The 15669-nt window shown below is 45.1% G+C and overlaps 1 protein-coding gene across 5 annotated transcripts in view; it reads right to left on the reverse strand.

Annotated features, from left to right (window-relative positions):
- LOC128738603 (zinc finger protein jing homolog) overlaps positions 1–15669 on the reverse strand; it is a 151500-nt gene that overhangs the window by 13229 nt on the left and 122602 nt on the right. For all 5 annotated transcript variants that reach the window (XM_053833867.1, XM_053833865.1, XM_053833868.1 and 2 more), the window contains 4 exons: positions 5136–6057; positions 1924–5066; positions 1714–1855; positions 1462–1639 (listed from right to left, as the gene is read on the reverse strand). In XM_053833867.1, the coding sequence (XP_053689842.1) occupies positions 1462–1639; positions 1714–1855; positions 1924–5066; positions 5136–5829 (4157 nt within the window). In that variant the 5' untranslated portion in view covers positions 5830–6057. The remainder of the gene's footprint in view (positions 1–1461; positions 1640–1713; positions 1856–1923; positions 5067–5135; positions 6058–15669) is intronic.

The raw sequence follows: 15669 nt of genomic DNA on the forward strand, positions 1-15669 counted from the left end.
GCACAAAGACTATGCTATGCTATGTTTAAACTTTAAACTAATTTTCATTTTGTTATTATTACACAGTGGCGACATGTAACTGTAAGTTAAGATTTGATGTATAAAAATGTTTACCGAGCATGTTAACGAACACTGAACGTGCTTGCTTGCATGCGTTCGGCCAAAATTATGATGAAGAATCGAGGACTCGGTTTATTTCAGGCCAAAAGTTTTAGCACGTATTTGACGCTTTTACATTTTGTTATCAAGACGTCACTCATAAACTGTCGTGTAATAAAAATGGAGATCGGCTAATGTGCTTTAGCTCGGTGCCGCACGGAGCGCGCTGTGAACATATATAACTCCGCACCAAATACGATTTTGTATTCGTTTCAGTCGGCGAATGCACTGAAACGAAGAGCATATAGGCTATGAATGGTACAAAATATTTTACCATATCTCGTTGTGGTATTACTGTGCAGGGTGTTAGGATTCTTATGGCACTAACAATCTTGGCCGTCGCATAGCATTCCCTTCAGTTATACTCTAGTAGATTAATCAAAAGCTTTAGCTTAGAAATAAAGGTAATACAGCTTGAAAGGTACATGTAACGCTTTCTCAATTGCTTTTTTGGGACGAAATTGAGAAATCTGAGCTGATGCACTTCCTACTTATTTGAACTTCCACGTGGCGATCTTGCTCGATACTTTCATATATGTATGTAGTTTGACTCCAAGTTTAAACTTTTATTTTTTAAACAATATGTATATGAAATGATATATCTATTAATCTCTTCGATTATATGTTTAAACAATAAAAATATTTTATAAATCATAAAATTTATTGTCGAGGTCATTAGAACCATTTTGATCGACATGATCAGCGGTGGGACGATTCCATGTGGTCGAAAAACTTACGATTTTTTAGGTTTATTGTCCAAACCTAGGGTGTGGGGTCCCTTTGGTGTGGACGATTCTAGATGTGTTCTATGGACAGATTAAGGGTTATTGTAATGCGAATGTAAACGAAGTTCAAGCTTCATTCTGAAGCATGGGAAGCGGAGAGTAGATTAGTTTTGCGTGGTTAACTAATCCGTTGGTAATCGAAGTTTGTTTTCTACCAACTGCAGTCAAAGTACTTACAAACGGTGGGGTAGTATTATAATTGTGTGCGAAAAATGAAGTGATTATTTATTATTGCTGAACCATCTATGGATATTCCATCATTAGGAAATCATGAATCTGAATTATGCAATCACTACCGTTTCGCTGGGTAAACTTTAGGTATTAGATTACATATTCAAGACTATAAACATTACACAGAGAGCTCGTTGTGTTGTGTTGCTTGTTATTAAATCCATCACATTCGATCCTAAACTTGTTGCCCATGACCCACGATGAGTACAGCATGTACCCAAGCTCCCAGGTTCTCAGCTGACCTAATTATTAATAATGAGATAAAAAAGGCGGAAAAAACACTTACATGTCTCTTGGAAACCATTTGACGAACACTTCCGTTCCGGTGCTGGTCGTTCGCCGTCCAGCGGCTTGTCCACGGAAAGTCATCGTGCCACGACGTGCGCTGGCCACACTGCCAGCCATAATCAGTCTATGCTGTAGCCCTTCCATCACACCAATGTCGAAGAAGTCAAACCGTCGGGCTGTTATTACAAAAGGGTGGAAGGAAGATCGATTAGAACTGCTGCAATCATGGGGCAAGATGTAAATTACTTACCTGACCACGGTTGACGTCGGTATCGCAGTTTTTTGCCGGTCTTTCGCAGTACCTTCGGCAGTGGCGGGTCCGACGATCGTTTGCTGGAACCGACACTATCGCTATTGTCTAAGTGATTGTTGACGTGTTTTTCCAATGCCAACTGGAAATCAGAGAAGCAGAAATATTATAAGCAATTACTTCAAATCTTAGTATCATTGTGGATATTACCGGTGAACCAAATCGCATACCACATCCATCGTAGATGCATTTGTGGGGTTTGTAACCGCCATGGACGTGCTTGTCAAGCACGTGCCTCTCAAGCCACCGACGACTACAGGATTCCTTGTTGTGTACTTTGCACCCCTCCCAAAGGCAAGCAAATGGTCCCGTCTGACTGTTTACGTGTTCGAACTGCAGGTGATCCAGTAGCTTCGAGCTGGTGTCAAACTGGGCCTCGCAGTTGTTCCAGTAGCAGAGCCCAAATAGGCGACCATCGGAAAGTCGGCGGAAACCTTTGCGACCGAAGTTGTGGTGAACGCCATTCAAAGCCGGAAAGCGAATTGTTTTTGGCTGTGACAGAATAGGACTTTTCGCGCACTCTGTCCCCGGAGTTGGTGTGTTGAGAAAGTCCGTTTCGATACTGGGTGGCGAGAGATCAATCGGCGTCGTGGACCGTTGAGATTCTGATGGAGTTTCCAATGACGATTGCTGCTCATCCAGTGGGCTTTGACTGGTGGAATCCTGATCGGAGGACATTGATTCCTGTGGTTGATCGTCTGGTTTTTCGGGCAGCCTTAGTTTGATCTGCTCCAGAATTAAACTCTTGGGTGATTTCTGGCTGGGAGGTAGGGAGCTGTTTTGAATAAGATCATCTAGCTGGATGGCTTCAACGGTCGGCGGAATTAGTCGTAAAGGAGGAGGTGATGACTGCGGCGCACGCTCTGGTTGCTCTGGCTCGGTTGGTTCATCATGTTTAGAATCGAGTTCTAGTTCTTCCTCAGGTTCAATGATTGGTGTAGCTGGCAGTTGCTGTTCAGCGGATTTGCCAATTTCCTCTTCTTTCTTTTGCGGTGAAAACTCCGGTGTTCCGGGAGAGCAGAGGTCAATGGTCAACGATTTGTCTTCGGTATCGCTTGAGTTGGCTACGATGCCGCTGTCGTTGCTGCTTCCACAGTCCAGTGAGAGAGGATTCAACGCCGGTGGAGATTTGTTATCGATGGCTCGTTGAGTATTTATAGACGGCGCAGGAAGGGCCAACTTTATTGCCGTGGGAACTGAAGCAGGAGCGAGCGCCGGTGGTTCCGACAAGGGCAACGTTGGTTTGGGCAGCTCCTTCGGAGGCAGGTTAGTGGTCGATGTAGCTTTGGATGCAACCGAGGCCGACAGGACTAATTTAGGAACAGGTGCGGATGGCGTTACGAGTTTGGGAGGGTTCGTCAGAACCGGGGCGATGGAGATCGATGGTTTGTTTAGCTGCACCGGGACCAGTTTGGGTGGCTCCGTCGAAGAGATCGGTTTTATTGTCGCAGGCGGTTTGGCCGTAGTCGTACTGGTGGTGGCCGAGGCGATGATAATCTTTTGGCTGCTTAGGGGGTTCATGATTGGTTTGGTGGTGGTAGTAAAGGTTGGAACTGTTGCGACCAGCGGAGGTGGTGAGAGTGGTTGCGTTACGGTTGTTGATCCCGAGGGCATCGTTGAGGTTGAGATCGTAATCGGGTTCGTTAGAGAGGCTGACGACCCATTGCTGGTCAGAGCGGGAGTTTGCGGGTTGAGAAACAGATGCGATGGAATAGGAACAAATTGTGGCCCTTGGCCAAATTTGGCAGTGGCTTGTAGAACCGCTTGAGGGATGTTAGCCAGCAGCTGATGGTAATTCTGCTGCGCTTGCGTTTGCTGCGTTTGTTGCTGCTGTTGCTGCTGTTGGATGATGGCAGTGATGTTTGGTAACTGAGATGCCTGAGGTTGACTGGGTTGTAGCGGGTGCAGTGCCGGAACATTCGCGTGCGAAGCTTGTGTAAGGGCTTGCTGTAGACTGGCAGCCGTCAATCCTGATGTTAACATTGTCGGTATGGCAGCTGCGTTCAGAAAAATTCCTCCTGCGGGTGTCATAAAAAGCTGCTGAGGAGCAAATGCTGCGGCGGTAGCAGCATTCGCTTGCTGGAACAACTGTGCGGATGGTTGCGCGTGGAGCGCAAATGCTTTACCCTGCTGTGATTGCTGGCTGGTGCCGATGTTGGTAGCTGCCGATAGCGGCACCGTTGCAGACAGAGCCGGTGGCTTCGAGAGAAGTCCATTGAGACTCATGTTAACGGTGGTCGCTTCCATGGTAAGGTTTTGTTGGGTGGTAGGTATTTGCTGTGCAGTCGAAACAGCAACCTGCTGTTGTTGCTGAATCTGGTGCAGCTTGATCACGGCTCCATTCATGATCAGTTGCGCAGTCCCATTGTTTAGTCGAGCAGCCGTCAGACCATGGTTTGCGTTACTCATAAGCAAATTTGCAGACTGACTTGAACTACTGGTTGGTGCAGAAACGGTCGTCGAGACGGTATTCAGCTTGGTAGCAGAAGACACCGATTGAGTTGGCACCAGATTAGGAATCTGGACCAGATTTGGCATTACAGCTGTTGATTGCGGGTGAAATTGAAATACGGTCGATCCTAGCTTTGTTGGTGTGCGCGGCGGACTACTGATTGGAGATTGTTGTTGCACTGATGGCTTGAACTGTTGCTGTGGCGGCAGTGGTTGCTGGGGTTGTGGCTGCTGCTGGGGCTGCGGTTGACTGGACTGCGACTGCGTTGCTTGTGTCTGAGCCGATTGTTGCTGCTGGGGAATACGTATCGCCGTAAGCAGAACAGTAGGTTGCTGTGACTTGACAATCTGCTCTTGCTGTTTGGTTTGACTGTTGCTGTTGGTGGCCATCATTTGCTGATTGAAATTTACACCCAATTTAGGATCGGTCGTTCTAGGAGCTATTGTGATGGGCTTCTTGGGTTGTCCTACTCCAAGAGCACCTTGGGTGGCATGACCGACCTTGCGAGTGAGTGAAACGGTTGGCGCTATTCGCGCCGTCTTTCGCTCCACCTTTTTCAGCGAAGTGGTCGGAGAAATGGATGTGGTCAGAGTCCGTACATCCAAATCGGTCTGCTTCACCAGTTGTTGCTGCTGGAGGAAATTAAGATACTTCTCCAGACTTGCACTGGAACCCTTGATTGGTGCGGCTGTCTTGATGATGCTCTTCTGCTGCAGGACGGTGGAAGTCGTCGTCATCAGCTCGGTGGTGGTGGTGATCTCCGCTTCCGCTTCGGCCGTCGCTGTGGTCGTCGAAGTCGCCGAAGCAGTGGCAGTGGTCTTCAGCGTCGTGGCTCGTCCCGCTATAGTTTTAATATTTTTCTTTAGATTATTAAAAGTGTTGGTGGTTTTCATTTGGGACTTGAAGTAACCTGTTATTTTGTTTGCGTTGTTCAGATCGGCATTTCCGTTGGCCGTGGCAGTGAAGTTTTTCGTATTCTTGGTGATGGTTGTTGTGGCCGTACCGGCTGAGATCTGTTGCTGCTGCTGCTGATGCTGTTGTTGGTGATGCTGCTGCTGCTGATGATGATGATGATGATGGTTGATGTTACTAGCAGCGACGATGGCCATTTGGGTTAGCTTTTTGGTGGTAGTGGTGGTGCTAGTTGCGGTAGCTAAACTGGAACCGACGGCAACTAATCCCGGTGGTCCGCTAAGGGCGGTGGTGTTGGTGCCGACCGATTTGTTAACTTTTTCTACACTAGTCGATCGAATCCGCTTTGCACCGTTGGCGATGGTGTTAGTGCTATTACTGCGGGTTATACTACCTCCGATAGATGGCTCCGATTGGACCGACTGAAGGCGTTTTAGTTTATTCACTGGAGTCACAGTTACGGAGGGTGTTATGACAGTGCCTGCCGCGTTACCGGCTGGCTGTGGTTGCGAGTGAGTATTGACGGAAGTAGACAGATTACTGCTATTGGCTGTACTATTGCTCGTGGCGGAACTGTTGCTGTTGCTATTGCTATTGGTACTCCATGGCCACTGGTGGGGTTGATATTGCTGTTTGATTGTAAGATTGGCAGCCTGCGTGTGTGGTGCCATTTTTGCACTGATGGAAGCCATTCGCAGTGAAAAGTTTGCGAATGGATCGTTTGTTCGACTATTTTCGTTACTTTTGGTGATGCAGCCTGCGGCAGTCTTTGCATTGATTACTGTCTTAACCTATGATCAAGCTGTTGCTGTGGTGCATCGTCACCGCTGGCGACCGAATCGGGGCTGGTGCACGGAGATCCTGGATTGGAAGATTCGCGAACTGTTGTACTATCAGTACAACTCAATGACGCGACACCGCTGCAATGAAAATAGAGAAAAAAACATCGATTAGCTTAGAGTGAATATATTATAAATTAATGTGAATATATGAATACAATTATGAGAAAAAACAAGTTCATTCGCCTCCGGAACAATAGCTTCGTTGTTATAAGATAAGCCAGATACTACTAGGCTAGAAAAGACAACCGACAGTGAGAATGTCATCACCCAACTAAGCTAGAACACCGGAAATGTGTGGGACGCTCGCACGAGCTGAAAAGCCTTCCACTGCCCACATTCCGTGGTGTTTCATTAGTGTGTTGTAAAGTTCCAAAACTCGTCCACGTCGGTCATAAAAACGACGCAGCATTTTGGTGGACCCTGTTTGCTGATTCCTCAAACTTGTTTCGACACACTAACAAGTAGAAAGAAAGGCTGCCAACCAACCAAATTGGGGAAGATTAGATGAACCAAGCTAAACCCATATCCAGTTAGCGGCGGGTGGTAAAAGCACAGGCACACATTCTGATTCTTAACTTCCTCTTCACCTAGGTATCCCCTGCTTAGGCAATCGTGGAAATTTGAATCGACTAGCTATCGTTTGTTTTCTTTTTTTGCTGCGAGCTATATATAATTCGTATGGTAATTTTCTACCATATCTACTTTGACATCTTCACGGTGCCACATTCCGCGATCTGGTTTGCCGGTTGATTTCACAGCAGGAGGAACCGAATTGAGAAGTTGTGGAGTCGTTCAAAATTGGACTGGACGAACGTGCAAAATAGATGCCATAGCTTTATAGTAAATCAGCCGGGCACCGCCATTCATGCTTGCCAACCGTGGTGTAAGGTCGTAAATTGGTTGACGAACTTGTCATAAAACAGAACAGGTTAGCGGTAATCGCCTTAGAAAGATGAACGATCTCAAATCGTGAGCGGTGTCTGTGCGAAACCTATTTAAGAAAAACGGTTTTTTTAAAACTGTTTTTGAGTGAGGTTAAGGGCTGAACGGCTTTTTTTCGCGAAATGCTTCCAAGCCTTAGACAACCGGTTCGCAGCAAAAGAAAGTTTTTGTTCTAACGTAATTCGTTACAGTTGGATTTCGAATTTGGCAACAAATGCGTATCGCCTATGTTGCCAAAATCGAAACCGTGCCAAACTCGAGACCCTTTTTTGATATGAAAAAATTGAATGTTGAATGTGAATTGCAACCTTTTTATGTTTACAAAATCCGCCAAGAGCTATCCGTGCGGCGCAACTAAGTTTTTGGCGATCTGCGGTAAGACGTAGTCCTACAGCAATGAAAATATTTTTATTCGAAATCGCAAACTTTTTTTCATGAGCACACTTAGGGCAATATATTTTTTCCATTTAAAGTATGTATGCGGAAACTGACTGATATTTAAGCATATTTTTGGAAGTAAAATATTTTGTGTTGCCAAAAACGGATACTTTTGTTGCCAAAATCGAAGCATGCCAAAACCGAACCATGCCAAAATCGAGCCATGCCAAATTCGAAATCCCACTGTATTAGATTCATAGAACTAGACACAACTCCTGTTTAGTTCCATTTCGATATTTTTTTTTGTAAGTAATCTGAACGATGTATTCGCACTAAAAAAGGTTACGTAGTAGATGACTTCATCAAGCTTCTATTTTGCACTCATGAACATTTGGAAACACGTCTGGCGAAACGATGTATCCGCCTCGGTGTAAGTCTCGCCGTCCTTTACGACGTACCTCGATTTCATCAGCCATTCTTGATATAATTTCCTTACACGGGTTTTTGGTCACCGTGTTTTGTTTGTCGTTCCGGTTCGGTGGCTTACGTCCAGACCTTGAAGATGTGGAGACTTGTACGTTTCATCGTTTTTTGAACAAACCAGATGGAAACAACCGCCTTTTTCGTCACATCGCAAATCGAAAGGCCGACGCTTGAACAGACTCAACAACGCCTTCTTGGCCTTCGCCAGGTGTTTGGATTTCTGCCAGTGCCTGACTACCGCTACGGTCGTCTGGGTATCCTTGAATGACTTCACCATCCGGGACATCTTCAAATGATGCATTCCCGGGGGTTTCGCGACCCATGATTGAGAAGCAGTCGAATTTTCCATGACAATACACTTGCTTTTTTGGCGGATCTGCTCTTGCTCCGATGCCATCTCCATATAACAGATTGTCATGAAATTCTGTCACCGTAAACACATTACTGCCAAGCACAGTTTTATGAACACTGTCTCGTGGTAGGAACTTAAGCTACACTCCCGGTTATCCAACAAGCCATATAATGTGAAACATCCAGTGACTGTCAGAGGAACCAGCTTTTCTGACGTAACCCCGAACTGTAGGCGAGAAGATTGAAGGTCAAATTAAGGGGGACCTGAACGACCAGTGGAAGCATATTCATAACAGCTGTACCCGCTGGGAGGCTTGGTGCAGAGTGTCAGAGAGCAGCAGACAAAAAAACGAACTAGAATGTGTGTGGCAGCACCTGCAGCGCGACAGATCACTTCAAAAACATCAAGATGCTAGAGCTGTCGGAAAGCTACTTTATCGTCATAAGAACCATTCTCTTTTGAAGGAGGAGGATTATGTCAACATGCGCCATAGGAGAAGGTTTGCGAAGCTATGAACAGAGTCATAACCGAAACCTTGTCAGCCATAGAAACGCGTAATGACAATAGCCATAGATGTGTAAAGAAAAAGAAAACGACTACCAATGAAGTGGAGGTGACCAGGCGCTAGAAAAAAAAATACGTTTTGAAGTGCTGTTGAACGGTGAAGCAAAAGCAGATTCGGGAGAAAAAGGATAGACAAGGTTATGGATCCGCCAGTTTGAGATAATAAGAGGTAATGACTGCATGGTGTAATCCATCGCGTCATCCTGAGGGCATGAAAATGCGCAGATTACCTGCGAAAAAAGTTTTTTATTTTCCAATATTTTTTAACCAAATTTAAGAATTCTTCATTTATCGCGAATATGCCACTTGGTAACATTTGTCCTTTGGTTCCAGAGTTACTGCGATGTTCCTTAAGGAACCGCAACATTCCGGTTTTGGAACTTGGTCTTCTGCAGGAAATCAAAAATCAAGAGACAAAGATATTGTTCCTACTTCAAAATGTTGCGACAATGTATGATGAAAATCACAATTGCATGGAAGTTAGGACAATAACAAGTTATCGTAGTTGTTGTTGCCTGCGAAAAAGATACACTGCTGTATGCAATACGTATTGTACGCAACCAAAGCAATCCTAATCATGTCACACTGTGTCGGCAGCGGCAGTGTTTGGTAGTCACCACGGTAACGTTGCTAACTTTTGTGCGCTACACTTTGGGTCAAAGCAAGCTAGTCTTTTTCTTAAGGTTTTTGCTCTTTGACCCTTTTGCTCAAGTTGCTGTTAAAGCATCACCAACAACAAGCGCTTGTGAGAACGAGTGTGTATCAAAATATATTCTCACCAAAAGTTGTCGTTCTCACTGGTGTCAAGGGACATTCATTTGTCCTATTAATTTGTTATTGTGATATATTCTGGTTGCTTCGTATGTTTGTTTTATAGGCAGAGAATTTGAGTTTGTCGCTTTTCGTTTTTGTCGGTTATTTCTGCGTATGAACAATGATATTTTGATTCCCTGATCTTCCGATTTATTCGACAGATTTCGCTGCCAGTTGTTAGAGTACAAGATAACTGCGGGTTCAGTGCTACGGTCCTTTTACTCTAACAGCCTCTCTTAGTCGAGATTTGAACATACGATGACTGGCTTGTTAGACCAGTGTCATTCCTCTAGGCCAACTGGGATGCTTCAACAATATGTTATGTCGCACATAAAAGATATCAATAATCGATAGAAAAGCGGTTGGTACCAACTCATATCTCTCAGAGATCATATCACGTGTTCCAGATCCCGGACAAGTTCCTTTCATATGGGATAACGAAGGAAACGTCATTGAAAAATAAGGAAAATAGTAACGGTTCTAGATTGCTTCTTCGAGGAACACCAGACAGGCTAGTGCAGCCAATGTTCCCTAATTTGACATAAAACAACCAACGGTCAACAAAAAAAGCAAAGCCTTGGGTTTACACCGTCTTTAGACATTACCCTTCTTTATCGAGACTTCGCAGCCGGCTATTAGAGTACAGGAAAGTTACGGGGCCAGTGCAACGATCCTACTGACTCTATCTAGCAAGCACCGCCTAGCCGAGATTCGAACATACGACGACTGGCTTGTAAGACCTTGTAAGGTAAACAAGGTTATATTTTAGCCACTTAGTAGAAGGTATTTTGTAGAATTTGTAGAATGTAGAAATTTTTACATAATTCTTTTCCAAAGAGCAAGTGAATTTCAGGAAACCTCTGTTGACCAATATCAATACGGTTTCGGAAGACAGGTTTCACAATATACCAACTGTTCACCTTGCGAGAGATTCCAGAGAAATTCCGATTATTCAGCCTGACTATCATAGAGTTCAATGCGGTGCGAATCATAAGCGTAATCAGTTATGTGGATCTTCAAAGTGACATTTCAAGGAAAATGTTCCAGATTTTACGTCAGAATAGCAGTCGAAATATTGGACTTGTTTACGAGATCGACTGAAGTAAGGACCGACTAGGAAGGATCGCCTACCGGCAGAGCTTTATAAACATTGTAGAGAAACGCTAGCAAAGGCTCTACACTGAGTTATTTCGTGGATTTGGGAGAAGGAAAAGCTACCGGAGTAATGGATGGCAGGAGTGGTTTGTCCCATCTACAAAAAGGGTGATCGGCTAGACTGCTGCAACTATCGCGGTATTACGCTGGTAAACACCGCCTGCAAGGAACTCTCCTAGATCCTGTTACGCCGGTTGTCACCGATAGCACAAGGTTTCACAGGGAATTATCAGGCGGGTTTCATGCTCGCGCAACTACGGACCAAATTTTTACTCTCCGGCAGATCTTGCAGAAATGTCGGGAGTACAACGTGCCCACGCATCACATCTTTATTGATTTCAAATCAGCATACGATACAGTCGATCGAGACAAGCTATGGCAGATAATGCACGAACACGGTTTTCCGGACAAACTGACGCGACTGATCAGAGCTACATTGGATCGAGTGATGTGTTTCGTACGCTTTTCTAGGACACTCTCGAGTCCCTTCGAGACGCGGCGAGGTTGAGACAAGGTGACGGTTTATCTTGCATGCTGTTCAACATCGCTCTCGAGGGGTGATCCGTCGAGTGGGCATCGAAACGAGAGGCACGATTTTTACCACTGGGTAGCCAACTTCTAGGCTTTGCAGATGACTTCGATACCATGGCCAGGAGCTTTGCGACGGCGGAGGCAATCTACGCCAGACTGAAAGCGGAGTCTAGGAGAATTGGACTAAAAATAAATGCGTCGAAGACCAAATATATGAAAGGATGAGGCTCAAAGGAAATAAACGCGCGTCTTCCACGGACGGTAACCGTTGACAGCGACGAACTAGAAGTGGTAGAGGAGTCCGTGAAATTGGGATAGCCGGTGACCGCGGACAACAACGCTAGTAAGGAGATCCAGCGGCACATCCAAGCGGGAAATCGGGCCTGCTTTGCCCTTCGTGAAACGCTACGATCAAGAAGCATACGCCGCCGCGCGAAACAAACAGTGTATTATTAGACCAGTAGTTCTTTATGGACTTGAAGCTGTGACTCTGCTCACGGAGAACATACGCGCCCTTGCCGTGTTCGAGCAGAAAGTGCTGCGGACGATATTTGGTGGAGTACAAACTGAAAGCGGAGAGTGGCGGAGGCGTATGCATCACGAGCTACAGGCACTGTTTGGGGAGATTCACATCGTACATCTAGCGAAAGTTAGCAGGCTACGGTGGACCGGACGACAGTGCGACGTCCTCTTCAACAACCCCACCGTCACCAGGAACAGGGAGGCCCAACGTGCACGATGGCTCGACCAGATCGAAAGCGATTTGCGATTTCTGAGACGACTAGGAAATTGGCGACGAGTGGTCCAAGACCAAGTTGAATGGAGACGAGTGCTTGAAACAGCTCGAGCCATTCCGGCTCTATGCTGAAAAAGAAGATAATAAAAAAACTAAGACAGCTAATTCAGTCTGGTGAATTTCCCATGGAAGGTAATTATATTAGCTTACTTGCAAAAAAATTCTACGCCCTTGCGAGTGGCCTTCCGGCAGTTAACCGGAGCATTCGCCATTGCGGACGAAAGTGTGCGTGTAAGCATGTTTATAAGTTCTTTCTTCGTTTTATTGATCAATTCCTCCTCAGTTTTCGCGACAAAATTGTTGAAGTAGATCTTACGCTTCAGGTTGGCCCAGAAATTCTCGATGGGACGCAGCTGGGGGACGTTGGGCGGGTTTGCCGACTTGGGTCCACATCGATCTTTCAACCGCTCTGTCTCCTCCAACGATCGCTCTTGACCATCTTTTATTCAGCCGTTGCGCCTTTGCGTGCAGCTTCAAGACCAGTGGACGGGACTGCTGCTTTCTGACGTGTATGTCCATGTTTGCCAGGTACTTTTTCACTGTTTGGCTGGTTGCACCGTCCTCCCGGCCAACCGCTCGCAGCGTTGTAGCCATTTTCCCCTCGGTCTTCCTCTTCAGCATCCTTTGGAGCTTCTTGTCGCTCAGGGTCGTCGCCCGTCCGGAACCGGGCTTTCTTTCGATGCTCTGATTGTTGTCCAATAGTGTCAAGATGTTATAGATGCTGGAACGGGCGTATTCGGCGTCCACAAAGTGCCGCACGATGTCTGTTTTAGATGCGGCGGGATACCGTTCTTTGAACGCGCATACTTCTGAATGGAGTAGCTTAATTGTTTTCGCCATCACGGTTAGAGTTCGACTGATAGAGCTGTAGGATTTTTTTGCAAGTAAAAAGCAAAGTCGTGGGCTAAACCGTCATTAGACATTACCCTTCTTTACCGACAGACTTCGCGGCCGGCTGTGTACCTCGAAGCTAACTGGACGGGTTTTGCAAGTAAGCTAATATAATTACCTTATCAAACTCAATTAGCTGTCTTATAGCGTTTTTGTTTTTGCTTAGGTCCAACCTAGGTTCGCCCTAGTTCCAATCGAACGGCTGTAAAAACGTTTGTTTTTTCACTCAGATTGAACTTAATTTCGCTCTGGGTTGAACTTTTTAGACGTCGGGTTCGCTCTGGGTTTTTTACAGTTTCAACCCCGCTCTAAGCAATATACGGACAATCCGAAAATGTTTGTTTATCCTCCCGAAAATGTTTGTTTATTTAGTAGTCAAGTTGGAATTAACCAGGCTAAAAAACAAGAACGGTAATAGCTATTTTTTAATCACCATCCGAAAAAGCCCAACTTTATTCACAAAAGTTGTGGATAATAACTAACTCTTCTATCGTCCCATGTATAACTTTTTCAAATTCTGCTTGACTGAGATGGTACTGTCAAATGAATGTGAATTGAGTCAAGGTGACTGTGCCATCCCTGGTAACGGCGAATTCCCTTGGACTGGACATGTAGTAAGGATGTAGTACAAGTGATTACCGAAGCAGGACCGGCGCGTCCCTTAAGCAAAACAAGCAGCTGCTTGGAGCGCCTCTTCGAGGGGGCGCGATTTCGCCTAAATTAAAACAAACTGTAGCATTAAATAATAAATAAGTGGTTAATGTAAAACTTTCTTCCTTCTCCTTTAGCAGCATAAAGCTGGGATGGCAAGCGGTGTATCTAGAGTTACTCTCCGTTGTATTGGATCCTGGGCTATTTGCCGCCAATTCGTTGAGCATCTCGGCACAAGCAAATCGGCTTCAACTTGGTCGAGCCTTCTAGTAAGTTGGGTCTCTCTATTCCTAAAGGCCCTCATACACGTACGAACATGTTAGCCGAAAATGTTGGTGAATTCATGCTCGGTCAACACTCTCGCCTGTGTATGAGCGCCACGAACCAAGCAGGCAAAAGAAGATATTGGGCTTGTCGCTCGACCTGAATGACCCGCTAACATTTTATTCCAACCCAACATCCCAGTTAGCATTTTCATATGTATAAAAAAGGTAAAAATCAGCATTACGTACAGATATACATGCTAAATAAATCGTATTTCATACGAAAAATTGGCATATCCGTACTTTTTTGGAGGCGATATACGTGATTACGAATAATTTTGAGCGTTACGACTATATAAGTATTTATATACGATAATATCTGATTAAGCGCGAGTCGCTCCGTACTACTCTACGATTTTGTGCTGAAAATCATATGTATGTCAGTCATTATCATTATATACGACAAAAAATCAACTTGATCCCACTTTATCCAGCTTTAGTTACGATTTCGAGTTTGTTAGGAGATATTTACGATAGTTTTCGTACATTGATATACGAGTTGGTGCTAGCTGGGATATGCGTACGTGTATGGGGCCCCTGAAGGCCGATGAAGGTCTAGAAAAGAGCAGATTCACTGCACGATCATCCGGTATTCTTGCGACGTGATCGACCCGTCGTACTCTCCCAAATTTCGACAAATGTACTTTGAGAATCATTCCAAGTAGTGCCTGCAGTGCATGATTCATACGCCTACGCCATTCTTCGCTTTCCGTTTGCGCTCCACCTCCTCCTGATGAAAATCTATTCGCAAAAAAACACAATCGAAACACTCAGATAAACGTGGTGGGAAAATGGCATTAATGATATGCATTAAATTATTTAGAAACTTTTCGGGAGAGATTTTCGAATCTCTTCAGAATCCGCAATCAGCAGATTCATCTTGGATGAAGTAGCAAGATATGAGGACGAAGTTTCTGAAGTAACAGGACACCCGAGAACCCGAACTTTTTCGTTTTTAAAGGTTTATCATTCTAATTCAAGAAACCGACAATTATTCAAAAGAAATAGCGGTTGACTGTGACCAGTGTTGCGAATCCCGCACTTGTGTGGGCTAATTTTCTCACACACGCGTACTCGTTCTAATGAACACGCCGGCATAAGCATTCCTTTCGGACCCCCGCTCTTGTTTATTCATGCACTGCAACGACTTTTGTGAGTGTGTATTTAGCTAACAGCCACGATTGTCGCTCTCGTTATTGCAGCCTGAGCATCTGATACCGATCGCTCGCGAGGACTCGCATTCCCACCCGCGCGTAGAATCGAGAGGGTTAGATGAAGAAAATAAAAAGTAATGCAAAATCTGTATCCCAGTGTATCACTAGTCCTCACGGGCAGCTGGCTGCTCACGAGTTGTTTGCATTGTGAGTGGTTATGCAGAAAGACGCTACGAGACTGTGCGTTTGGGAGTGTGTAGGTAGTAAAATGTCTGCACTAAAGAAACTGACTAAAGAAAAGACACTGGAGCTCAGTCACTCGCGGCCTCCTGTCATCATTAAACCTGGTTTGCTCAACGATGATTGTTGTGCGTGACTCTGTTCAAAGTTGCTAGGAAAAGTTCGAACAATATTTTTTCGAGTTCAACATTTAGGCGATTTTATGAAATGTACGATACAAATTTGATTGCCTTGTGTTTTCGTTAGGCAGCACGGATCGATTTCGTGGTGATACAATGATATTTGTTGCCGTTTGCTTGCAATCATTAATTTCTGCCGCGTTCATCGACTGATACTCCGCAAGTTTTCGAGCAAAAGATTCAGAAGGTTTCATCGAGATTCATGCGCACTTGGTTACGACGAAACGAAAATGAGTTA

The sequence above is a fragment of the Sabethes cyaneus genome, chromosome 2 (genome assembly GCF_943734655.1).
Source record: "Sabethes cyaneus chromosome 2, idSabCyanKW18_F2, whole genome shotgun sequence".
NCBI classification, from domain to species: domain Eukaryota; kingdom Metazoa; phylum Arthropoda; class Insecta; order Diptera; family Culicidae; genus Sabethes; species Sabethes cyaneus.